We start from the raw sequence: 26,695 nt of genomic DNA on the forward strand, positions 1-26,695 counted from the left end.
CCCTGCCCCCAACCACCCTCTTCTTCTTCTTCTTCTCTGGGCTTATGTTTTACCTCTGCCCTGACATATTCATGCAGAAATGTAAATGACTCTGGGACTCACTGTCCCACCGGAAAACGCCGGCCTCTCCTCGAGCTGAAAACAAACAAGCCGTCTTGAGAGTAAGATTCAGTTTGAACATGTCTTACATGTAATTTCACGATTTCCCCCTTCAGGCTGTTGACACTCATTTCCTGTATTTTTTTTTGTTTTTGTTTTTTTTTTTCCCTCCAAGCTAAACATAACCCAAGTTATTGTTGTTGTTTCTATTATTCTCAGAAAAACCAGCGGCCGTTTAATGAGGTGAAATGAATAAGACATGAGACTCAAAAAAAAATAAAAATAAAATAAATAAATATATATATATATATATATATATATATATATATATATATATATATATATATATATATATATATATATATATATATATATATATATATAAGGGTAATGTACTATCTTACAATAAGAGAGGACATAAGTTCAGACTGAAAGGAAATACAGATTTATGTCAAATAGAAGAAAAACGGATGGAACGGGTCAGTGTTTACAGGAGATTTTACATCATTTTTGAAATATACAATAATAAACAGCACAGATCATGGAAGCCATTAAATAAATCAAGTAACATTGCATTTCCACATATATCATAAAGTATAAATAAATGAATAAATGACAGTGACTTAAGTCAAAGATATAAGTTTGCATTGTAGTTTTCCACACAGTGCTGCGTGCATATTTTAGTAACTGGATATTCTAGTGAGGAACCAGTAACAAATATAAAAAATAAAAATAAAAAAAAACAAGAAAATGTAGGTGTTTAGTTTTCATTTGAAATGACAAAATACTTGACTAAATGCAAATGTTAATGAAAACCTGGGTGTATTTTAATTTGATATTTTGCTTTTTAAACAGAAAATCCAGTGATCAAAAAATGCACGTATTGACTTCTTCACTCAAACTTCAAATAAACAAAACGAAGCAGCAGAGACTTAGGATTCATTATGGACATGCATGAGTTGTTCAGAAGAAAAACTGAGCACGATAATTTACTGTTTATCTAACACCAGAGGAAGCTAGTTTCACATGTGCAGCAGCTGTTTACATCTTGATAAACCAATAACAAGCAGTGTGCCGTGCGATCTATTGAGTGTCTGAACCGAGAAAAAAAGAAGAAGAAGAAACACACTGGTTTTTCCAATTTGCAAATGAAACACACTCAATACTGATGTGACAACATTCCCACGTCCACTGTGACTGATTCATGAGACTATGCACAATGTGAATCAGTTAGAAGTTGGATGAGCAGTGGGATGTTCTGATGGTACATTCAATTCCATTTGGAGGTCAGATTGTCCAAGTTTTAACTTGGATAAATAAAATGCTTTGGTTGGAAGTCAAAATCTGACATGAATTTAGCGTTGGCGGTGAAAGATAAATAAAATGTGCTGTGAAAACCAGGATTAAACCCTTAATTTGGACCTGTGGAAGTTTATATCTCAGTAAGCCAGCGGCACATACAGTATTTTGCAATCCTTACATCTGACCATGCTCCATAAATGTTTGCACAAAAGGGAAAATTATATGTTGTCATTGGTTTTATTGGTTATAGTAATTAGCACTACGACAAGTAGCTATCCCAAATACAGTTTCGTGACTTGCAGCTGGTTCAAGCCAAACTGGGTTGAAAACTCATTTCCAGATCTGATTTCTGTGGCAAATCAAACATATCATAACTGCTCCCCGTCCAGACTAACTTCTACAATCAGTACAGTTCAATAATAGTATATCTGTCTGAATTTTATATGCAGAAACTTTGAAGGAACATGTTGAACATGTTTGTACAGCAGACCCTCAATTATTGAAATACAAATTTTTAGAACTCGAATTACACAGTTTTGCTATATTTCAATCACTGTAAAGAATTATTCAACGGATTAACTCGGATTTTGTAGATAACGTTAAGAAATGCTCCAATGTTGCACAAAGCAACTGAGTGAGGCTTGAATTGACAAGCAAAGAAAATAAAATCTGTGCACAAAGACCAAGTGGTCTTGTACCCTAAAAGGCTGCATCAGCCTGCAGAGACGGCAGGAACACAGGAAGCCTAAATGCTCCTGCCCTCTCTTCGTGAAGGTGAGCTACGCTGCGCTGCTCTGACTTATGCACTGCAAGCCAGAGCCTGCTGCTGAGCCCCAAGAGCTGACTCGACACCTCCCTGGGAAGACAGACATTTGTTCACGAACGACCGTGACATGTTTACAAACTGCTCACAGATTCATTTCAGTCATCGTATATTACACAGTCTGTATTTAATCACAGGGATGCTCACCTTGCCATGGAAATACTGTGAGCTCTGCAGCTTTTGGTTGTTTTTTGGCATCACACTGCATGTCCGGTCTAAAATTTTGCCACCTGCAGATTTTTTTTCTCTCTCTCTCTCTCTCTCCCTATTTTTACTGCAGAGGACAAACTGATGTGCTAATACTCTATTTGTACCGGTTTCAGGATAAAACAGACATTCTTTGATTCTGAAACAGCCAAATAACTATTTTCTTCTGTGATGTCATTACATTTTTGCTAAAAAGACAAAGATGGCAGGGACATGGAGGACAAAAACTAAAGGGGCTGAGGTAATTGCAGAAATGATTACAATAGTGATAAACAGGACAAGACAGAAACGAAAACATGTAAAAAAATAAAAAAATAGTTACTAAATTATAACAAAATATAAATTAACAATATTAACATGTAAAATTGTTTCTCAGCTGCTGATGCTCCTTGTGTAGATTGTGAGATTGCACCTGCTGCCATGTGACTATTATGCTCTGTGTATGTAAGTGTGCAGAGAAATGGAGGCAAAAGTTGCCTGCAGTTTAAATGTGGGAGGAGTCATAGTCATAAATAAGAAACATATTTACTGTATTTTATCTATTTTCCTTCAGGGTGTGCTGTGCTTTTTAAAAGCCACAAAGTCCGTCTGCAGTATTTAGATAAATCAGTTAATCCAGCTGAATACTGACTCCTCCTTTCACACACGGCACATTTCCTTAAATGCAGTTTTGTTTTGTTGTTCCCCCCCCCTCCCCCGGCCCCCATAAATGGCGGAAAGTAAGAAACAAGCAATAGCCCAGCTGCAGCTGTTTTTACAGACGCAATATATCGAGCCTGGAAAAGGGAAGCGAGTGTTTAAACAAGAGACAAGACAAAATAGTGTTTTAAATGAACACACAGAAATATATGTTTCATACAATATTTCTCAAGTAATGCTTCAAGCACAATGCTCATTTCACAAAAAATGTACTATCCATTGTGGTTGTGTCACAGATTCGTCTTTGACTCCAAGCTTCCTTTCTTCCTCCATTCAGAGTGGGAAAACAGAGATCCAATACTTCCTGACAATAACTAAGAAATAGTGTGAACTGACGCCTACAGCAGGAAATATGCTAGAAGAATCCTTTAAACCTTAGCTCTCCACAAAAGCTTTTATGTTTGTGAATTCAATTGCATATTTCCACAAATTACGGTGGTTTTAAAAATTCATGTACCGTTTTTGCTTCAAACCATTGTTCGGCAGCTTAATAGAATGTGGAAGTTCTAAAGTCTGAAAGAAACATCTTAGTGACGATATCTGAACAAAATATAGTTCTTGAGAAATAAAAAGGGATTATTTTTTTAGCAGATTTTATGTAGGGTGTACGTGAAAAGAGAGTCCAGAGAGAAGAGAAAAAGTTAGTAAAAGCAGGACTGATGCAACAGTGATGATGCAGGGAGTGGAGGCACACAAGGCCGATGAGTTTAACCAACCAGGGTCAACCATTTAAAGTAATTTGGGCGTGCTGTCCACTATGGGGTGAAGAAGAAACGGTGGGGATCGATGACAAGACGGGTGAAAACAACACTCTCTGTGAGGATGGTTAGCAAAAGTATTCCCTCCTCTTCACTCTGATACGGTTAGAATCCAGTGCTCTTGCATCAAACTTCAGACAAAACTGATATTTTTGGCCCGGCATTGTGGTGGCACTGGCAGCATCATACTGTAGGAATGCTTTTATTTAGCAGGGAGGAAGAGGCATTTTCAGACTTTAAATGGGACGATTGGATGGAGCTAAATACAGGGCAAGAGAGGAAAACCTGTTAAAGGCCGCAACACACTTGAGACAGAGGCAAAGGTTCACTTTTCAGCAGGAAAGAAGAATAGTCGATAGTTTCAGTCTCTAGATATGCAAACCTCTGAAGACTTGCAGCTGTAGCTATACGAAAGGTAGCATTGACTCATAAGAACTGAATACAAATGCACGGCACACTTCTCAGATTGTATTTCTAAAACACTTTGGATGGAAAACCTGTCACTTTCCTTCTAATTCACAATGGCTTCAGTCTACATTGTGGAGATTCTAGCTATGGTCTTGGTAAATAACAAAAATACTTGCAATAGTTTCTGGTTGTACTGTAACAAACAAGTTTCAAAAACATCTTTCGCCAAATTTCAGCCATAAATAAGTATTGTTACCCCAAATCAGGAAAATTGAAACCTCTACTTTTACGAACAACCTCACTTTCTGCCATCCAGGTGGCCGAGACAGAAAAAAAAACAACAAAAAAACACATTGTACAACGGTCTCAGTTCTCAGTATTCAAACTAGCAGACGTTATTTTTCTAAACATCCATATGGAGAAGGGTATCCCTTTGTGCTACTCAGAATAAATAATACACAATGTTTAAACTTCTCAAAAATCTAAAAAAGAAAAAAAAAAATCCAGTGATTCATTGCAATGCAACTCCCATTGTCCCTAAACCTCTGCAGAGTCCAGTGAGGTGACATCGTCCCGCTCCCATTTGCTTTATTTTAGTGCAAATTCTTCACAGCCGCTAAGCTTGTTTCAGTCACTCTGGTTCTTTTGGTCCATCACAAGGAGAACTCATGGACGCTCTCCAGACGCAGGAGCTTCCATGGTTTGAATTTCAGCTTTTCCCCACAACTGAACATCTCCGTTTGGGTTACAAATAAATAAGTTGGACCAAAAATATTGACCGGAGCGTCCTAGATGGAGCTCTCATCGGGATGCATGTCCAGCTGTGTGTGTTTCCTCTGCTCCAGGATCCGGTTGAGCTCCTCCGTGAATGAGTGATAGAGCGGTGACATGCCCTCGGGGTCGGCCTGCCTCAGCAGCACGTAGCTATTCCCGTTCATCTTCCTCAGCACGCTGGGCAGCGTGGCCGACAGCCCGTTGGCGTAGTCCATGTTCGGAAGTGGAGGCGGGTTGGGGAGAGGGGGAGCTGGCGGCGGCGTTTTGGCCGGAGACATCTGGTCGTCGCCGGGGATTATCTGCAGGAAGCTGTCGTTGAAGTCCCCGAAGGTCGGCACCGAGATGGAGCGCCGGCCCTGGCGTCCGTTGCAGTGGCTGGAGATGGTTTTGAGCTCCAGGTGGGAGCTCCTCTTTCTATCCGAGGACCCAAGAACATGGAGGTTCTGATGGGAGAACTTCCGACTCCGACTCTCCCGTCTGGTGCAGAAGCTTACGTAGAGCAGCACCACAGTTAGCACTAAGCAAAGCCCTCCCAGAACCGCCACCAGAGATATGTAGATGGCCTCCATGTGTCTGTAGGTCTGGAAATTGGCTCCTGGCGGCAGCGGTGCTGGCGGCGAGGGCAGAGGCTGCTCAGTGGGGCTGGCGGTGGAGAAAACCACTGGGCTGGAGATGGTAGTGGGTTCTGTGGAGTCTGTGGGCTCCACTGGGAAGTATGGATCTGTGTGAACCTTCACCGTGTAAAGATAAACCAGCACCGAGACCCCGTTCTCCACTGCGAAGCAGCGATACGAGCCACCTTGCTGGGTGCGAGCACCTATTATAAGGAGCCCGTCCGTCCCAACGCGGTAGCCTGTACTCAACCCGTATCCCTGGAGCTCCTTGCCATTTAGGGTCCAGCGCGGAGTTGCCAGGTTGGAGCGAAGCTCGCACTGGAGCAACACATCGTCCCCCGACATCACAGCCCGTCTCCGATGGATCACTGGGTAACAGAAAAGGACAGCAACGGATGAAGAACGCGACAGAGACGAACATCGAACAAGATGTCAGGTCACAGAGGGTGCACGTTTCAAAAGCGCAGAGTGGAGTTAAGGCATCACTTTCTATCACATCTCACATGCTTCTTTAAATGTAGCGAGCCCTGCAGTGCAGCAGCAGGACCGCCTGACCTCCAGCAAGAGAGGAGCTGATTAAAATGTGTATGCTGGGACCTGGGGGATGGGTGAGGAACGTGCACCTAATGAAATCCCTCCACAAATGCTAACAGCTCGGGCTTTTTCAGGCAGAATAAGAAGGACTCCTTTAACCCCTTAATCTGAGTGTGAAAAAAATTAGGAAAACTCATCAAAGAAGGGCGGGAGGCAAATTAAGTATTGAACTTTTTAAAACTTAAAGGAGTCGGGGCTGTTGAATAATGGATTTATAATAATTACAAGGGTGTGTGTGTGTGTGTGTGTGTGTGTGTGTTTTGTAAGACATACCATTTCCTGGATTCTCTTTACAGCCTCTGGTTCCTCTAGAGATGTCCTGCGTTAAGTTTGACCTAAAAAAAAATAAATAAATATGCATTTAGCTATATTAGAAAGCAACAGACTTAATGAAGTTTTAAGAAATGTTCCCAGACAGATAGGAAGTTACAGACAGTATTTTCCATTCACATTTATTCACTACTTTAAGTTGATCCATGAAATGAAATAAAATATCCCGAGAAAAATATTTAGAAGTTTCTGCTGGGGCTTGATAAAATTAGAATGTCTTTTTGTAAAAAAAATAAATAAATAATAATAAAAAAAAGCAACTCACATTTTAGAAAATTATTTCCAATTAGTTAATGTGTTTTTTTGTTTGTTTGTTTTAAAGCAGTGATAGTTTTCAACATACAAACTACATTGCTACCAGTCGGTCACTATTAAAACTTTTATCCATGACGAAGCAGATGATTTCTTTAAATTCAGACTTATCTAACCCAAATGCCCAGCAGCAATATTTTTGCAAGTATTTTCATGCTGCAGAACATTTTGCATTGCTTGAGCTCACTGCAATCTACTGGCAGAGGGAGCCTCCGCACTTGGACGCTTTACTCGCTTTAATGAATAGTGGGTGAGCAAATCTCTTCCAGCACCATATCTGCTCTCCAACACCAAAGAACAGGCTGTTCCATACACTTTATAAAAGACTGGTTTTAGATATCAGACGTGTATGATTTGTAAGATGTTTCATTATTATTCTGCTCTTTGTGCTGCTTTACCCCACCCACCCCTCCCAGCATCCATCATGAGTACAACAAATCCACAGGAGTGGTAGAAGTGTTTGCTGCAGTAATAGAGATTAAGATGTCTGCTGCTCACCGATGCAGAGTGAATGAGGAGAGACAGTCCCAAATGGAGGACTGAGCACACTGTATGTGTTTGTTTTGGACGGCTTCACACTTTGTGATTCGGCTGGTTTATGGCTGGCTGCACGGTGGAACCGCGGTTTACATGTTCTCCCTCTGCATTCGTGGGCTCTCTCTGGGTACTCTGGCTACTTCTCACAGTCGATAAACCTGGCTGTTGGGGTTAATTGGTTCCTCCAATTTGCCGTGCTCTAAATTGTGTGTCTGCATGGTTGCTTGTCTTCGTCTAATGATCGTTGGAGATAGGTACCAACCGCCCACATAGTACTCACCCCTCACAACTCTGCATGGATAAGTAGCTATTGATGATGGAAGGGGGGTATATGTGACTGAACCACTGGTATTTGACACTGTAACATCAAAACGACTGAGGTTACACTTACAGAGATCCCCAGTGTGACAAATGGCAGCATCTGCCTTCAACAAACTCCCTAAGACCACATGGAAATATTATCTTGAAACATAAATGTAAATGTAAAAAAAAAAAAAAAGTGATATACAACATCAAACAGATTTTAACTAATTACTGTTCAAGATTTGAATTTCTAAAACTAATGATATATTATTCCTAATCACATGCTCCGCCTACTGCATTCAGGCTCATTTATCCATCCAAACTATCAAATCTTTTTTTTTTTTTTTTCTGCTGAAGCTCCTGCTGAGTTTCACAGAAGTGATAAAAAAACATAATCCAGGCCAGCCACAGTGTCTTAGACCTGTTTTCACAGAAACTGCTTTGGACGAGAAGAGGCTGTGTATAAATGATTAATCATGCTTTGATATTGCTGTTGGGACAGAGGGAGGATACGCATCCAGACCGAAGCGCTGTAAAAGTTGTAAATCTGTTAATAAGCTCAGCGAATAAGATTTAACCATATATTGACGCTTTTTCCGTTTATACTGAAAACTAAAAAGAGTTGGTGGAAATGTAAATGGCGTATAGAAAATAAAGGATGTAGATTTATGATCTGCTTTTTTTTTTTCATGAGTGTGATCTCTTTTTTCTGCATGCGCCTCGATGAAAAAATGCCGCACGTCTGCAGGTGCTTTTGTGTCATCGTTGCCTCACCTCTGCGGACGTGACGATATTTCCACACACACTCTCCCGTCCCAGCCGCAGAATGGGTCTCTGGCAAATACGCAGTCATAGCAGGAAGTGTATCTCTGACAGGCGGACATTGGCACCTGGATCACGCCAGAGTGGGAGCCGATGTAGATGCTCCTCTGTCAAACAAAAAAGAAAAAACAAACAAACAGTTGACTAAATTATTTCAACTTTGGCTTGACTCCACAGCTGTTGTGCCTATACAATACAACTGCTGATCAAAATTGCTTTTAAATGCCAAAATAAATTCTGACAACCTGAGAGAAAAAAAAAGAAGGATGGCTCAAGGCACTGAATCTGTAAATACCTGTACTGCAGATATCACCATGCTTTCTATTGGCTGTGGCTTGGCAAATATCTGGAGCTCCTCTATGATATGCGTCTCTCCGTCGACCTCCACAGCTTTGTGCAGCCACCCTTCATCTACAAGACAAGACGCACAAGTGTTACACTAAAGACGATGAAGATTAGAATCAGTCACCACTAGGAGTTGACTGAAGTCCACCTGTTCCCAGAAACAAGACAGTGTAAAGGTTTTCATCCAGCGCCGGCTCCTTGTGCACGGCGATCTTGACGTAGTTGACGCTCCTCTTGAACATGAGCGGCCGCAGGTCTACTGGGTGAACCTGCTTAGCCATCAGCGGGTGCCTCCTGGCGAACGTGAGCACGCTGTCTGGGAGGTCTCGAGAGGAGTTTATGCCCTGGGACCTGTGCACGTCTGTTATGCACTGCAGGGGAAAAACATAATCCAAGTGGGTTTTTTTTTTTTTACCTGTAAAAGGTTAATAAAAAATATCTCTCAGAGTTCAGAGAAGTAAGAGAAGGAAACTTACCGAACCAGGTCTCGGCTCCGGAACCTTGCCTGTATATTCCCTCCACTTCGAATCCTGCACCTCCATGTATGGTCCTTCAAACACTCTGCGCACATCTGAGAAGACGTATTGGCAGATGGCGGATGCTTTGATATTCTTCCTGAAATATAATCCAACACCCCAAAGACATGTCCAGAGGACACCCGTCAGGACTGATGATACAGAGAGATCTAAGAAGAAGCCACCGCCGAGATCCACTTTCAGACACAGTACAGATCATCAGTGACAAGTCAAAGATCAGTAAGAAGTTATCGTATTCATCCAGAAACGTGCAGCCAGGATGAAAGGCCTAATCTTTTTAAGAAAATAGACAGCAGATGCGGGTTTCTCAGTATCGAGTCCCGTCATCCACACCGGGAACAACCATTGGTTCTCTTCACCCTATTTGCAAAAACTAAAATAACGCCCTCCCTCTGAGTCATAAGCAGAACTGATCCGTTTTTGGTGTTTGTTACCAAACCTGTGGAAAGACAAGATCAGAAACTGGTAATCACAAACCAGGTGGCTCCCAGTCTGGTGCCCTAAAGGTGAGATTAGTAAACCGAGGGAGTAGGAGAGGAAAGTAAAAGGCTGTGCGTCAGATTCTGAAATCCATTGTGTCACCACGTCAGTCATCAAAGGATTCGCCTGAGAAGAATGAGAACCAAGTGAAACCTGAGTCTTCGATTCTCACAACCGGTGACCAGAATGGCTCAGGGGCTTACTCATTCTTCCACGCTTGAGCTGATGTACATTTTAGGAAGAAAGAAAAGTATAAAAGAGAAGAAATAAAGAATTTCCACTGCCATTTCATTATAAATAATTTTGGCTGTTTTTCAGTTCGTAATAACTCCTTTTTTTTTTTTTTTAATTTGCACCATTTATTACTTTTGTCCAAAACTAATTTGGAAACTAATTATATCACATTAATATACGGGGGTTACCTTCTTATATTCAGCTCTTATTGATTTGACAAGTGAAACATTTCCCAACAGACAAAATAAACCATTCCGGTTCCTTTTTTTATTCAAGCAGTGGGACTCTTCCACTTTGAATTATTTGAACTCACACACACACGCACGCACGCACACACACACACCCCCCCACACACACACACACACACACACACACATATATAAACTCTTACCATTCCAAGCCAAAAACGCCATAAAAGATGCTGCTTTGCACGTCTCTCCCCTGCAGGACAAACACATCCCGCAGGACATTGAGGTGAAGCTCATATTCTGGGACTGAACACACCATTCTGGCCTTAAGGAAGGTGGTCCACTTCCGCTGCAGAGTCCTCTGGCCACCCCAGTCATTCTGCAGGCAGAGGAAGCAACGGACACATAGACACCAGATTGAGTGGATGCATGTTTTTTTTGGCTGCACAGAAACTACACAAACGCCACTTCAGATTAAGCTCAAGCAGAACATTTAATTAAGAAGTTAAACATTTTGAGCCTTCTTCTGGTTTTATCTGATAGTAGTTTACAAAAGGTGATTCTCAGAAAATGAAAACATTAAATGAGACAGTTTTTAAAAAATATTCATTTTTACAGAGAGGTATGTTACGCTGTGGTCATACTATGACCTTTACACTGATACGGTATTCACAATCTGTTTGTTGCAGATCTGCATGACTTTAGTTTAGCATGTTGGTCTATTTGTGGTCTTATGTGTGTTAGTATTTTCCCCCTGTCCTACATTTCCGGTTATTTTAGGTGTCTACTCCTGTTCTGCTAGTACCTTCTTCTCAGAGCATCAGTTCTCTGCACTCCTGCAGCTGTCTCTCACTCGTGTTATACTCCAGTAATCATCAACCTCCCCAGCAGAAATAGCTCTGAGTTTTATCAATCAGCATGAGATTGTCTGTTGCCCCAGTCTCCTGTTGCGCTCAGTCTGGTTTCTAAATCTCTTATTAAATCTTTATTGCAACGTGATCCCGTCTACGTCGTCTCTGCATTTGAGATCCATTACAACCAGAAGCCCTGGAAGCGGAAGACTGCTGACTTGACAGTTGTCGTCCATATGGTTCGTTACACCCTCCGCGAGGCAGGTACCTGACAAAACGCTAATGCAAGAGAAGCTGGTTGTTCAGAGGGCTGAATCCAAGCCTATTAATGGAAACCTCAGGGGAAGGAAAAAAATGTGATAGAGAAATAGGCGCATAACTGCAGCCTTGAGAGGGTGGTGAAGCAAAACCCATTCGAGAGTTTTGGGGAGATTCACATGGCACAGACTGTGCCTGGATTCAGAGTTTCAAGAGTCTCTATATGTAGACATATCCTGGACACGGACCGTAGCGATTGTATTCCTTGTGTTTAAACCACTTCTGACCCAGAGACATCATCAAAAGCATCTTAACTAGGCCGAGGGTTGAATGACCAGAACTACTGCTCCGTGGTCCAAAATTAACTTTTTCAGACGAAAGACGATTTTGCATTCTACCAGGGGAAAAAAAAAAAAGTCCCAGAGCTTAGAGGAAAAAAAATGAGACAAACAGAATCTAATATGCTCTAACAGTCAGTGATGATTTGAGACACCGTGTCATCTGGCGGTGTTAGTCCGATGTGTTTGCTAGAGCAGCCGTCTGGCAAGAAATGTTAGACTACGTCTTGCCTAAAAAAACCTTCAGAGACTCAGTGGATTATTATCAATGTGAGTCGTTGTCTTTTAGCCATAATTATCAAAATCACCAGAAAAATACTACTGAAGTTATAAATCTACTGTATGTGCAGTTAGTGTAGATAATGAGTGGGTCTCACTTTCACTGAAATGAACTAACTTTTTAATGATTTTCATATTTAATGAGAAGCACCTGCAGTTCTACGCACACTATGGGAGATATATACATCTTATAGATCAGTCTGAAACAGCTCCATTTTCCCTAATTACATTTCATCCACAGTGTTAAAGGGTACTGCAGCAAAATTGTCCTTTCGTGTTCTTTGTTCAGACATAAACAAAGAGATAGACACTCATTTTTTGTGTGTCTGGGGCTTTCAGCTTCTTCTTTCTCTGTTTGAGTTGTCGGGGGACGTCTGCCACACATCAGTCCGCAGTGCCTGCCTCAGCCTCCCACGCCAAATGGCAAAGTGTTGAAAACCAACATACGCGACACACACACACGCATACACACACACCTTACATATTAAGACGCTTCCATCAACGCTAATAATATTTCTTTGTAATAAAAAAGGGAAAAGATGAAGACAGTTTTTCACAAAATAAGATGTCACATGAGTTGCTAACAAAGCGCCGTCCTGGATAATCATGAGGAAAATGAGCGTTTCATCCGGAGATGATTCTAGGTTATTATTGTGTACGGAGCTTAAGGGATGTACTGGCAGATTACAATTTCTGTCAATCAAAGCACAAGAAGGGAGGAAGAGTCAAAAATTGCAGCAGAGCAATGTAATATATGCCTGTGGGAAAGAGGATATGCTCTGCACTGCACTGAACAGAAAAGGCACAGAAAAAAAAAGATTTTTAGCTGCTGCTAAATATACATATGGAACATCCAAATGATCAGGGCATCATGACTTTGTTATGGCAGCGTTTTCTGCTTTTGGGTCAGTGTATGAACCCGAAATGTATGTATTGCACTCCAATTTCTAGTGAAAACAGGCAAGGAACTCGATGAAAATAAGGAACACTGGTTAGACTCAGAAAAACAACTCCTCAGTGGTTACAGGCCAGAGGCAAATGTCTGTCTCCTCTATCTGTGGATCTTCCTGCAACCAGCGTGTTGCCTGGCTGGGGACTGGCTCGACATCTGCATCTGCTGCTGTGGCCTACTTCAGACTGAGTTATTACTTTCTCGACTGTTCTGACAACTCTGCAGCTCCGATGAAGCGAGATCCAAAGGCCTTATTAGGAAAAAAAAAAAAAAAAAGACTCCTTTTTGGACCCAGAACTGACCGCTAAATAAATATTTGACTTTGTTTTAGAAATCCTGTAAAAAAAAAAAAAAAGAAAATGCCAGCAGTTGTGTTATCAATTTTGCCCTAAAGATAAAGCTTGTGTTTTGCAAGTTTGGATTGCTTGGAGGGGCTGTCTCCGCCACTCTGAACAAGACTTTGCAAAGCTGCATCTGAATGAAGCCAAAGGCTTCCAGAATAGCATCATGAGGCCAGTTGAGAGACTGTCAGTGTGGTATGTGACCGATGAACTGTGGAAAAATCAAGCTCTTCCACCTCCTCCCAGTCCTATGTTTATTTAATAAATTAAATCATTTGATAACTTTATTTTTGCTCGGGTTATCTTTTTTCTGTTAACTGATAAAGTTAGCAAAATACGAAGAGTTGAAAGATGGTAGACTGTCTGTCCATGGGGCATGAATCACTGCATAACTCAGAATCTATCTGTCTTGAGATCGCTTGCAATAGCTGCAAAGTTCATGACTGCAACTTTTATACTTTGCAAGAAACCAAAGGCGATGAATTAACATGTTCTAAGTTTTCTAGTTGTCCCTCAAAAGGGTTCATTTGGTGCTGATACAAAAATCTTTTGAATACTCTCCTGCTCTGACTGATTTGTGTCTTTCACTGTAATTGGACGCTCCAATGTCGCTATTTTTCTTTTCAGTTCTGTTGCAAATTGTCCTTTCTACAGGTTCTAACAATAAGAAATCAAGCTCCATCACCAGCTGAGTCCTTTGATCAATGAAGCAACAGTTTCAACATAAAAGCACTCTAACTACACTTACACCAGCATTGCAGAGAGAAAAACAAAACAAAAACAAGAAATATACGGTGGCACGATGTCCCACTGCTGAGCACAAGTCAAATGAAGTGAGAGGAGGACATATAGAGACAGGGAGGATTTGATTTGGTGGCGGAAAGGGTTTGCTTTTGGAGGTACAAGTTTGTAGGCTTGTGGTTTGCCTAGAAACAGCAGCACAAAAAGAGCTGCAGCAATTAGAGACGTCCAACTGCTACTTTATTCAGTGAGGACTTGACTGTTAGCAAAGAGCGGCAGCTCACTTCACCCTGAGTCACTGGTGTAACTGGGGAAATAATTTTCTCTTCGATGGCTGGTGTTATTCCTCTTCCTTTATGTCTCCCTGTGGCCCTACTAGTAAATAATTTTTTTCTAGGGAGTGCATTAATATAAACATCTTCACTCGAGCTTTGCCCGGCGTGCTCTCTGACCTTGCAGACTCGAGCGACCCGAGACACCTTGGTCTGGCTGGGATAAGCGACCTGCTCCTGGCTTCTCTCCGTGAAGAAGAAGTAAATCTTGTCATCGTCGCCTATGGAGCTGTTGATGCTCTCCTTCAGCAGCACAGAGCCCACGAAGTCTGCCTCTGTACACACGGATCCACATGTCCAAACACAAACCTATTAGCAGCCAGGAAAGGGTCTCCTTGGAAACTGAAGATGGAGCGCTTTAGATATGATTGAATCACAACAAGAACATTTCAGCTGCAGTTCATCTTTTATGTATATTGTTTTCAGGTCAAGTATTCTGGTTAACAATGAATGAAGTACTTTGCAAAAGTATTCACACTCTTTTTTTTTTTGTTAATGTAGTTTGAAAATATATGAATGTCTTTTCATAAACAAAACCCTGATATGTTTGTTGTGCATTAATAATTACCCCCCGTAAGTCAATACTTTGTAAAAATCAGCTTTTGCCTAGTTGTTTGGATTGCCAGTTTTGCACATATATTGACTGAAATATCTCTCCATTATTCATTATAGAACAGCTCAATCTCAGTCAGGTTAGATGGAAAGTGTCAGTGAACATTTATTTTCAAGTCTTGCCACAGAATTTCAGTTGGATTTAGTTTTGAACTTTGACTAGGCTGTTCTAATACATGAATATACTTTGATCTAAACTTTAATTGCAGCTCTAGCTGTATGTCTAAGGTCAGTGTGCTGCTGTGACCCATCCACTTGCACTCAGTTATTTGCAGTCACTAGCTTTTTTTTTTTTTTTTTTTTTTTCAGGTTTGCCTCACTGCATGTTACTGTCACTACCCCATATTTTATTTAGGCGTATCAGAGTAATGGGGTGTAAATATACATACTTATTACAATTTTATCTATAATAATAATAATAATAATAATAATAATAATAATAATAATAATAAAAGGTATACTATTGGCAATTCACTTAATTATGATGCATACGTTCAAGGAGTGTGATCATTTTTGAAAAGGACTTAATAGAAATTATTATCTTACCACAGATATTCAGCATACAAAAATAACATGTAGCATATTTATGGATTATTGCATATTCACCCAGAAGCCAGCGGGTTGGAGCCTCCTCTGTCCTGAGAGTGGGGAAGGGGAAATTTCTGCGGATGTCTGGGGAGCTCCGAAACTCGTACTGGGAGGCTGTGAACATCTCACCATCTGAGTGACCCATAAAAAAAAATGGTTTGCAGGAGGATATGAAATATTAATGATATGCAAGTGAAAATAGTGGACAGTTTTACTTGTTGCCCACAATAAATCAACAATATTAGCAATGATAAACATTAAAATAGTCTCTCCACTTGTCAGGATTTCTCCTAGCTGCTTTGAATCACATCCCACATCTGGATGCAAGCTGCAGAGACGTACCAATGAGGAGGCCAGTGAATCCCTTTGCTGGGTCATATGGACATCTGTCTCTTCCCTCCTCAAAACCAGACGAGAAGTTAAATCTCTCTGCATCCTGTAAAGGAGATGAGACAAAAAAAAAAAACTTAATTTTCTTTACTTTAAACTCAAGTCTAAGCTTTTCTTTTTCTTCCAATGAGTCATATATTCCAGTAATCATTTTGACTTTTGGTCAGTTTGGGGTCCAGAGGAACACTTTTGTTTGTTCAACATATGGCAGATAAGATTTAATCTTTGCTAAACCTTTTTTTTCTGATTTCTGAAATATATTTCAGATACTAGTGCATCTCAATAAATCAGAATATCAATTACTTCAGTGATTCATTTCAGAAATAGAAACTTGTGTACATCTATTTTGAGCATAAATTGGAGTCGATTTGGATATGAGTTTATAGCTAACAAAAGCCAAAAATTCAATTTCTCAGAATATCAAAATGCTATACAGAGGAAAACTATATTTTCCACAAAATGTTGTCTTATGGATCACAGAATCATTGGGAAAAACTGCTGACTTGACAGTTTTGTTGCAAACAATTAGTAAAAGCCTCCAAAAGGGCGGTAAGTAACTAAAGGTCACTTCTAATGAAGCTGACTTTTAGCAGAACGCTACATGCAAGAATATTAATGGAAAATTAAGTGGAAGGAAAACACTGAAAAACTTTTCCCAGATATAAACATTTTCGGGAATGCATCAATATTGATCAAGATCAGTTGACTCTCAGTATATAAGACCGATTGGAAGCAAACTACAAAGAAATGAATGGTAGTTTAAAACTGGAACACTGTGGTCAAAGAGCAGTAAGTCTTACTATGTAAACACAGAGAGGTCTGAAGGCATTTGTTCCACAGACGTACAGGTGGGTTTCATTGAATCGCTGCAGAAAGCGGATGTGGTTGTGACATTCTGTCTGCAGAGAACAGAGAAAAACTGGTTATTCATGCTTTCCAATGCACGGTCCGCTTTATCGGGGCTTTTAGCAGAAAATAACGCTGACATAAGTTCATAGCAAAAGGCCAGCCTGCCGTTAAGTGCATGCAGATTTTAGAGAAAGAAAACTACAAAGCAGTTGGTGTCTAAAAAAACAAACAAAAAAAAACTTATGAACAAACAGACCTCTTTGGAAAGAAAATGAAAGGAGTGTGTGTACCTGATTGTTTCTGCCTTTATTTAAACACTGCTTCTTCTGTTCGGGGCTGGCATTCCAATCAATCTGGAAACAATGGGGTGTAATAAGGATGACTCTGTTAAACCAGTAAATAAAAGGCATGGAAATTGATTATTAGGCTCTGTAGACAAAGACAGGAACGTCACGGAAACAAGTAATGGAAAACAAGGGCGTGGATGTGTCAGATACACAGGAAGAGAAGCACGACGGACTTTATTTTCTGACTGCTTCACTAAGTTCTAAATCCAGTAAAGCCTTAAATAAAGTCTTGGCACATTTAAGCCAATGAACATAAAATCCGGAGAAACACTACAGGATATACTCTGACTGCTTCCTTAAGGCTATTATTAGTTTTATTTTTTCTTCTCTCATTAAATTAGTTTCGCTATTTATTTATTCATTTATTTATTTATTTATTTATTTATTTATTTATTTATTTATTTATTTATTTATTTATTTATTTTTGTCTAACAAAGAAAATAAGTGGGCTTTATTTTGCAGTACACACTTACAGTGAGGTTTGCCGATGTGGAGATGTTGGAGGTGTTCAGCGCATATAAAGCTCCTCTGCCTCCCACGTAGAGACGCCCAGTCTCCTCCTCGAGCAGCAAGGTGCTGTAGTTCTGGGATGAGCCCGTGAAACCATTGCTGCTCAGCATTCCTGTAGGTGTAACACACAGGTTGTGGCGAGATTTACTTGCAGCTCCAGAAGTTTAAGATATATGAACAGGTCAGTATGTCATTTTTTTTTTTCACTTACCAAAACTTAAACCTTGGCACGTTGATAAAACATTTACAGCATACATTTCTATTAGCAGTTATAGGGTTTCAATTAAGGCGAGGTAATGTTATTTCTAGAGCACATTTTCAGCAACAAGGTAATTCAAAGTGGTTTACATGATTAGAAGGAAAATGAAATAAGCAAGCAAAAGTATATATATTTTTTAGAAATTAGAATTAGAAATGAGTATTGTGTGGGTTTAAGGGTTCCAGGTTGTGTTAAAATAAATTACTCCAAATTGTCAAATGGCAAAACCCATCTGATAAGGATCCATGAGTACTACGGCAACTTTTCACAGGACCGAAGCTTTCAAAGAAACTGTCATTCATAGACGATTTTTAGCTTTTGAATCAAATTAGAGGCGTTTTATTGTGATGTTTTTCACTGATGCATCTGCGTGAATATAGCTCAAAACACTAAACCTTCATTTATGATTTATGATGATTATATTTAGCTATACCCCTCAAATATTTTCGTCTTACGTGGTTTTTAAAAAAAATTGACAATCACAACAACACAAAAAAAACAGAGGAAAAAAATTAAACCTTAAGCATGATATGATGGTTCTTTTGTGTTTTCAATCATTTTATTACAACGGTTATTTTTGTGCTATTAAATCTGTTTGTTCTGTGAGGAACAGATGCGCTACATTTCTGATCTAAAATAAGTTATAGGCATGGAACGTCCCATGTCACAGGGACCTCAAACCCAGACTTCATCCCTCTCCCCAGCAAACCCGCCGGCTCGTTCTAGGAATCCCGAGGCGTACCAAGCCCAGAAGAGATTTACAGTGCGGCCTCTTCTGGGCATGTCCTGGATCCACGCCAGCGTCTTCCAGCATCCGTGTCTGGAAGACTTCCAGAGAGAGGCGCACCAGGACACATTTTTATCTAGTTTTAATGTGGAGGAGGATCAGGTCTGATCCAATACCCTCCACCCCTATAAACATGGACGACACAAACTGGACTCCCATATCCTCCTCAGCAACTCCACAAGGGTAAAAATCTGGTCTGCTGTTCCACAGCCAGGACAAATTCACACTGATCCTCATGAGCCTGAAGTATCTTCAAATTCATTTGCTTCTAATATATATATATATTTTTTTTTTCAAGCAAAATTGGGTATTTATAAATGAAATTGTGGGCGGTTTGGCCTCCATATTTCTTTGCAAGCATTTCTATCGTAAACACTGTAAATGAACATGCTTGGTGAGATGGTGGTGTGGTGGGGTGTTGACTGCGGGGAGAGGACACAGAGTGGGAATGGGGTGGCTCAGGGAAAACAACATTTCAGGGCATTCAGCAGGAATCATGCCCCAATACTGCCAAATCACATCAGCAGTGCTGCCAAGCCCATCATGACTTCTGTGCTTGAGGATGTGCGTGTGTGTGTGTGTGTGTGTGTGTGTGTGCGTGTGTGTGTGTGTGTGTGTGTGTGTGTGAATGAGGGTGAGGCGAATGATTCAAATAGTAAGTAGGACAAATAAGGGTTACGGTGCAGCCATGGAGCCTTACTGTCTTTACTGAAGCTACGCTGCTGGATGCTCCTTTTTCCCAGACAAACCAATTTTTCATCCATTGCAAAACAAGTCGGCCGGGTGCACAAAGCTAAATATTTGAACGCGCCCCAGTGCCGCACCCGAGAAATGGGGGCAGGTTGCGACTACTGCTGCGAGACAGAGAAAAGGAGGACATTGTTTTATTTTTTTTTCTTTCTCAACTGGGTGCAGAAGATCTCCCCCTGTGCAGAAATAGGTTTACAGAGCTTTGATTTGCACTCAAAGTTGGCGATTAATGTCTGACTGAGTAAATCTGACATGCAGTCGTTAGAAAACAAGAGAATGAAGGTATCAGCCGTGTTACGCTGAGGGATCCAAGTCAGCAGGGTGCAGATGGGAATATTAATCTCCACGGGTCTTCTCTATCGTCTCTCCCTCTTCTCTTTCTGTTGGGAAATTATGGTAATGTATCCAGTCTGTACTGTATAAGCCAATCGATTTATTCCTGTCACAATTAATCACCTACTGTATAACTTTGCTCCAAGGAGTAAGCAATATACAGAAGGGTCTTTCTCTAACTGAAGAAAACAGTGGAACCACAGTGAAAGATGGAGTGATCGACATGGCTGTGCTTTGATTTATATCCTTATATTTTACCGCCTTATATATTTTTTATCATTGGGGACATTGTCCTGCTGGAAGGCAAACCTCTTTTGCAACCTCTAACAAGTTTTCGCGAGAATTTTCACGTCTTAGCTTCATCCATCTTCCCTTCAACTCAGTCCAGCTTCTCTGTCCCACCTGACAATAATTATCCATACAATATGATGCTGCCAGAACGTTTTTTTTTTTGGCATTTGTGTGTCTATTTGATGTGTAAAGTTAGTTTGCTACTACAGGTGTTTATTGTATTTAAGCCAAAATGTTCAAGTTTGGTCCCATCTGACCAAAACATGTTCTACCACATATTTACTGTCTCCTATATTGCTTGTGGCAAATTGCAAGCTGACTTTTTTCCAGTATTTGGATTTCTTCATACCAGTATTCCATAAAAGTCAGAGTCATTGACTTTTGAGTTACTGACTTACTGACTTACTTAGATTTATAACAACAAAATTTAGATTATTCTGAGGTTAAATTGTCTCTATTTGCTAATTAGTCGATGTATGACAGGAGAATGTTGCTTTAAGTTTAGGGGTAGCAGAGTAAAGAGGGCTGAACACAAATACACACCTCACTTTTTAGATTTTACTTAATTTTTCCTTCATAATTATACCCTATTTTGCATAAAATAACATCTATCGCATAAAACACACTAACAATTGTTGTACCTTGATAAATGTAAAATACTTTTACAGAGGGTGTGAACACTGTTCCTACATAACCTACCTGTCAATTGCCTAACCAAGCCCCCCCAAAAAATGGACGAAGTCAACCAAACAAACATTAAAACCAGTGATCGACTTCCTCCATCTCAGCCTCACTGTTACTGACGCCTCAGCGGCTCTGATTGGAAACAGCCGTGACGATAATGTTGAACAACGAGCTGGTTTGATCTGAGATAACAAAACTCAATGAACACGATGAAAACAGTTTTCACGATGAAACACAACGTCACACGGAGGGAGTTTCCTGGGCCACATGACTGCCAGCACGTCTTACTGTCACATGGAGACAGAGGGGGATGACAGTAGCAATTCAGAGTGAGTCAGATTGCCCCTTCGTTGGCCAATAACTACAGCCTCTTCAGATTAGATCAGATATTGACAGACAACCACAAGAGCAGTCTGACTGGTCAATACGTGGGTTATCATACTGGGCTCGGCCTGCATAATAGAGTTAGGAAAGAGAGTCTACAAATTTCTCGTATAGCTCGTTTAAAAATCACCCCCAAGGCTTTTGTTTCATTCAAGGACTTTTCATTTCACATTGTCATATTGCAGTGGCTAGTTCTGCTTCAGGTGTGTTTCCTTTCACAGATAGCCTCACATATTCCTGAAGCACCCTCTGAAAGCAGGCAAAATTTACTGTGCCGTTGTAATCCTGGGTCTTTGGTTCTACTGCGTCTATGTTCCTTATTATTCCCCAAATGTATTGATTGGATGAACTTGCTTGGACGCTACTTCTACTTCTTGAAATTATTCCCAATTCTTTTCTTCATAAATCCCTTTCCAGACTCACAAATTGCTTCAATATTCTTTCGTTTGATCTCAACTTGGTCTCCACTCTAAGGGTCAAAAGCACAACAAATTAGATGGCTGAGGTATAAAAAGGGCAAAGTTTCCAAATGCTTCATAACATTGTTCATATACTGCGGGATCTGCCTTTATTGGATTTTAGCAATTTTTTTTAGGGGGAATATATGTGAGACTGCCATTATTCATTTTTACCCAGAAATGTTTTTAATTACATTTTACAGAAAATGTTGAAATGTATTTTCTTTGTTTTATTGTTTACAACTAATAAGATCCAAATTTCATATTATTGTTACAGGTCATATTAACTATCCATAAATATCCCAATTATTTAAAAAAATGCAAAAGTTGTCACATAGTACACTTTTTTTTCACATCCAGGATAAATGATCACCTCACCTCTCATGAATGGCCAACTTTACCATATAATTTCCGAGACCTTCATCCTAGACTTCAGAGAACTAAGAACAGCTCCGAAACTCAAAGGTCAGGAAACGCCAGGAGGGAATTCATCTGACGGGCGGGTGGTAGCTCTTTTATGATGGGGTTGACGAGGGTGACTAATGCAGCAAAGTGTCCTCTCCACCATAAGAAAGTATTCATTCGCCGCACAATGTACAGTTTTAGGTAACTGAATGTGTGTCATTCTCGTTACGGCGGTGAAAATTTCCAGCTAAGATCATATTCAGGAGATAGGGTTGTGCAACTCGTTCAAAAGAGTTCTGCAACCCAAGGCAATGGGAAGAGCACGTGGATTGTGCGTCATCCGTGAGTGAGCGAAAAGCCTTGGTTTCTGTCTTGTGAAAATAGTGGCAGTATGAAATAACAAGCTCGGCACCGAGGAGAAGGGCTCCGCTGACACAGAGCGTGGCTGGCCTCGAGGCAGCAGAGGCATGGCGTCCTTGGTCTTGGATCTTGGCACAACTACATGTTGTCTTATGCTTCCTAAGCTTCAATGACAGGACAACCAGATGCGCAGTGGAAAAAAAAAAAAGAAGAAAAAAGGAAAAACTAATGTACGTTTTTCAGCGCCTCAGTCTCTGTCGAATTAATAGGCTGTAATTAGAGTTTCTTTTAAAACTGCCTCTCTGCGAGACGTGAACATTAAAAAGAGACCTTTCTGCCCGACTTGACTTTTTAAGTTTCACCTCAGTGACGAGAAAACAAACTTTCAAAACGTGGAGCCACAGAACGTATTGTGAAAATAACAATCATATACGTGACTTTGTTAGAAATAAAGTGTATCTTTTTCTTCGAAATAACAATCTTCCCATGATTGATTGGGTAGGCTGCAACATTTTCTGTATTAATCCTTTTTTATTGCTCTTATTTAATATTCAAATTAATTAGAAAAATTCATTTTGGGTTCCTATGTAGCTTACATTGATTAAATGCAAGCTACATTCATCAAGATTAACTCAGGCAAATGATTAAAATCAGTCTGCGTGTATACTATACGTCATCATATATATGCTATATGATGTTTACTTGTTCATTTGAATTTCTGAAATAAATTACATTTTTGATGATATTCTAATTTAATGAAATTTAATCGTACCAGTTTATTTTGGGGTCATTTGCACCACAGTGTTACATTTAAGATCCTGCTTTTGACATGTTCACATTTTCGCTCATTTATATTTATTATGCAGCAGCCTTGGCCCCGCATAAGGTTAGACGTTTTTTTGTTTTTTTTGCATTACAAACACTAACAAGTGCCACAGTAATTCACACCAAGTATTCAAATTTTCGTGTCACATAAAAAAAGCAGACATGCACTTGAGAAGGACTCGAGGTCATGTTTGCAAATTCATACAATCATTTCTTGCAGTTGTACGGGGTTACCATTTCATTTTGTACCCCTAAGCAAACCATGTTCCATGTACTTAACATGGTATTAGTTATCAACACAAATAACAATCTTGTTTGTTTTTACTGTGGGAAAACACAGGAGTATCCAGAAAGAACCTGCACATGGATGGCGTGACTCTGCCCCTATGCAGTGTCCTGAACTTCCTCACTATAGGAAAACAATAGATATTTCTAATTAAATAACAGGCCCTCGGAGATGTTGGTCCTCTGGTCCCCGAAGCTAAGGTTTAATAAATACGACAGACACACATTGTACTTTGGGCTTTACCACAAAATCAATGCGAAAAGTCAACAGACCACTGAGGTGTGCCTGGAGCCATCTAGTTTTCAGGTTGCTTTCTGTTACTGTTGTCCTCTCATGGTATGTGTGTATGCGCTTGTGACTGGCGTTTGTGAATCTGAAGATCGTGAGCCAACGGGTCAAAACAGCTGCCCTGCATGGACATCTGTCACGGTCCTTTTCTCTCGCACATGTACGTGCTTCCTGCGTCTTTCAACCCTCTCTTGAACAAGACACTTCTTCTGTCAATGACTCAGAAGATCTGAGGAGTGCGTAATGGTGTTTTAGACTCTGAGCTGTGACAGGTGGTGAAGCCAGAATGTGAAGACTCAGGCTCAGACACATTTGAAATCCTCCATGTGGGGTCCTGGATGATAGTAAATCCACTGTATGTTTGCACATGTGCCGCAGTCACTGAGACTGCGCGACTTCCTGTGTGACTCACCGCTCACAGGACGCACAGCGGCGAGCACGCGACGCACACGCAACCGCACACATGCTCAGACGTTCGAGGATGAAATGCTTTAAGGGAATAACTAATTTGATTTCATTGGACACTGTCAGAACTGTCAGTTGTTGTCAAATTTATCCACGTTACATAAGGATCTTGTTATTTCTTAACCGAGCTCAAGAGTTGGTGGACATAACTTTGGGTTGTGTTATGTAAACGAATATACACAACTCTGTAAGAAAAGCACGAGTCCTTTAGGATGACAGAGAAGATTATTTTTGAATTTGCTCCAAGTTTAAAATTGAAATGTATCCTTTGGGTTTACACATAACATGGAGTAAGTTCAACTTTGATTGCAAGTATATTGTGTTTGTTTTTTGTTCAGCTCTGTGTATGTACCTTGAAAAGCATAAATCCGGAGATAAATATTCTGAAAAGCAGCCAAGATGTCCATGGTAACACTGGAGGAGCTGCAGAGATCGACCACTCAGGTGTAAGCTATGTCCTTCACAATTCATTGCTTTATTTAGGAGGGGCAAGAAGAAAGGTGAGAAGCTTAAAGTTTGGTGTACAGTGTCGGACTAAAACCAAACTTTTCGGCTTACACGGAAAACTATATATATATATCACCCCAAGCCCTTCATCCCTGCTGTGATACCTTCTATCTGAAGCGTTTCTTCAGAGTTGATGGAACTAAATGCAAAGATAATCTGTTAAAATCTGTAAAATACTTCAAAATGAGGAGGACAAGAATCTAGTTAAAGTTCAGATCTAAATCCTATAGAAAATCTGTGGAAATACTTGAAATTTGCAGTTGGCAGATGCTCCCTACCTAACTTGAGCTTGATGGAGTGTATCCATATTTGGCAAAGAAAAACAGACATTAGGTCTAAAACAAATCAAATCTGGTAGGGATACATGTATATGCTGCTATTCAGTTTTCTATTTGTTAAAAAAAAAGAACGTCATTAAAACTTACATATGGACAGATGGATCTATTTGTTCTTTATCTCTCCAGACTGGCTGTTCTGATAAAGTTAAATTATTCTAGTCTAGGGAATATTGTTTGTAACAAACAAAAAATGAAAACCGCTGTCAGGTAGATATTATTCTGTGTCATGTCAGAGTTTACCACCCAGTTAAAAATGAAAGAAACACAAAATCTTTATTTTTAGAGCTTGTGTGAGAGCCAAGTCTTTTCCAGGCTTCTTCAGCCTGGGAGACTGCAGAATGAGATGAAAGACAGACAAGTCTTTCATCTCAAATACCAAAAATTCAAACATAACCCATTTGTACAAGGCGCAGATAGTTTTGGTGTTGTTTCAGGTCTTCCTACACGCCATCACTGAATCGTCAATAAGTTCTGGCTGAAATCACAGATCAGTGCAAGCAGGAAATCAAAAACACGATAGATCTCTCAGCGGAGGTGAAAGACCAAAAGCATAAAAGCTTAACACAGACATAAAAGCTAAATGGGGGGAAAAAAAATAGGTAGAGCAACCTTGACAAAAATGGTGATGGGAGTAAAACATCATTAGTATTTTGGCAGCAGTGGGTGCAGCTAACACTGCACTTCTGTGAATATTAAAAGTGTTCATCATCAGCGATCTGCTGCCACAATAATCATACTGGAGCTACGAACACACTATCTACCACCACAATGATAATATGAGTAAACCAGATGGGAAGTAGGACCTCTTCAGCATGCAACAGAACATCAATAGAGAAGGAAAGCGTCAACATTTTATGCATCACCCCTCCAGTTCCTATGCAAACAGGTAAGCTAGGAGTACTAGAGTTTTGGGCCAAGTCAAAGTCCATTTCTCATCCTTTTGAAATACTGCCAAGCGACATGAAAACATACAAAACCCTTAGGGTGTACTAACATTTTCCTCAGCTAGCAAAGACTTATTTGTTGATGTAGACAGTTAACGTTTGTTGTTGAATTGCAAATAAATCACTTTATTATCCAGAGGGACTTTTTATCGCTTGGGCAGCCATTTTTATTTAGTTTCTTTTTAAATTACTGAATATTTGCCTTTAGGTCAAAAGTGGTTTTGGACCCAATGAGAGAGAACCAGACAAAGAGGAAACGCCTGTAGGAAACCAACACAATGAAGTCTGCCTAAAACTGCAGAGTCATCAGTGATTATGCTCATTTGAGTTTGGACTATCCATTTAAAAACATATTTAATTTAACTTTTAATGCACAGAAATGTTACTATAATCTATTTTCTCACTTGCTAATGCAAATTCATTTCTCAGAATCCGTCTTCTGAGATGTTGCAATACATATTATATATATATATATATATATATATATATATATATATATATATATATATATATATATATATATATATATATATATATATATATATATATATATATATATATATATATATATATATATA

At 39.9% G+C, this 26,695-nt stretch overlaps 1 protein-coding gene across 1 annotated transcript in view; it reads right to left on the reverse strand.

Moving 5' to 3' along the window:
• Positions 1-528: 528 nt before the first annotated feature.
• The window catches only part of sema4gb (sema domain, immunoglobulin domain (Ig), transmembrane domain (TM) and short cytoplasmic domain, (semaphorin) 4Gb), a 35,852-nt gene continuing 9,685 nt past the window's right edge, over positions 529-26,695 (reverse strand). The window contains exons 3-15 of the mRNA XM_088016436.1: positions 17,717-17,865; positions 17,187-17,249; positions 16,848-16,946; positions 16,000-16,093; positions 15,676-15,789; positions 14,578-14,732; positions 10,569-10,744; positions 9,404-9,542; positions 9,076-9,298; positions 8,878-8,993; positions 8,535-8,689; positions 6,552-6,613; positions 529-6,052 (exon numbers count right to left, since the gene is read on the reverse strand). Coding sequence (XP_087872562.1) covers positions 5,085-6,052; positions 6,552-6,613; positions 8,535-8,689; positions 8,878-8,993; positions 9,076-9,298; positions 9,404-9,542; positions 10,569-10,744; positions 14,578-14,732; positions 15,676-15,789; positions 16,000-16,093; positions 16,848-16,946; positions 17,187-17,249; positions 17,717-17,865 — 2,513 coding nt within the window. The 3' untranslated portion in view covers positions 529-5,084. The remainder of the gene's footprint in view (positions 6,053-6,551; positions 6,614-8,534; positions 8,690-8,877; positions 8,994-9,075; positions 9,299-9,403; positions 9,543-10,568; positions 10,745-14,577; positions 14,733-15,675; positions 15,790-15,999; positions 16,094-16,847; positions 16,947-17,186; positions 17,250-17,716; positions 17,866-26,695) is intronic.

This window comes from Poecilia mexicana, unplaced genomic scaffold (assembly GCF_051168715.1).
Source record: "Poecilia mexicana isolate PSO_F unplaced genomic scaffold, ASM5116871v1 scaffold_19, whole genome shotgun sequence".
Taxonomy (NCBI): Eukaryota; Metazoa; Chordata; class Actinopteri; order Cyprinodontiformes; family Poeciliidae; genus Poecilia; species Poecilia mexicana.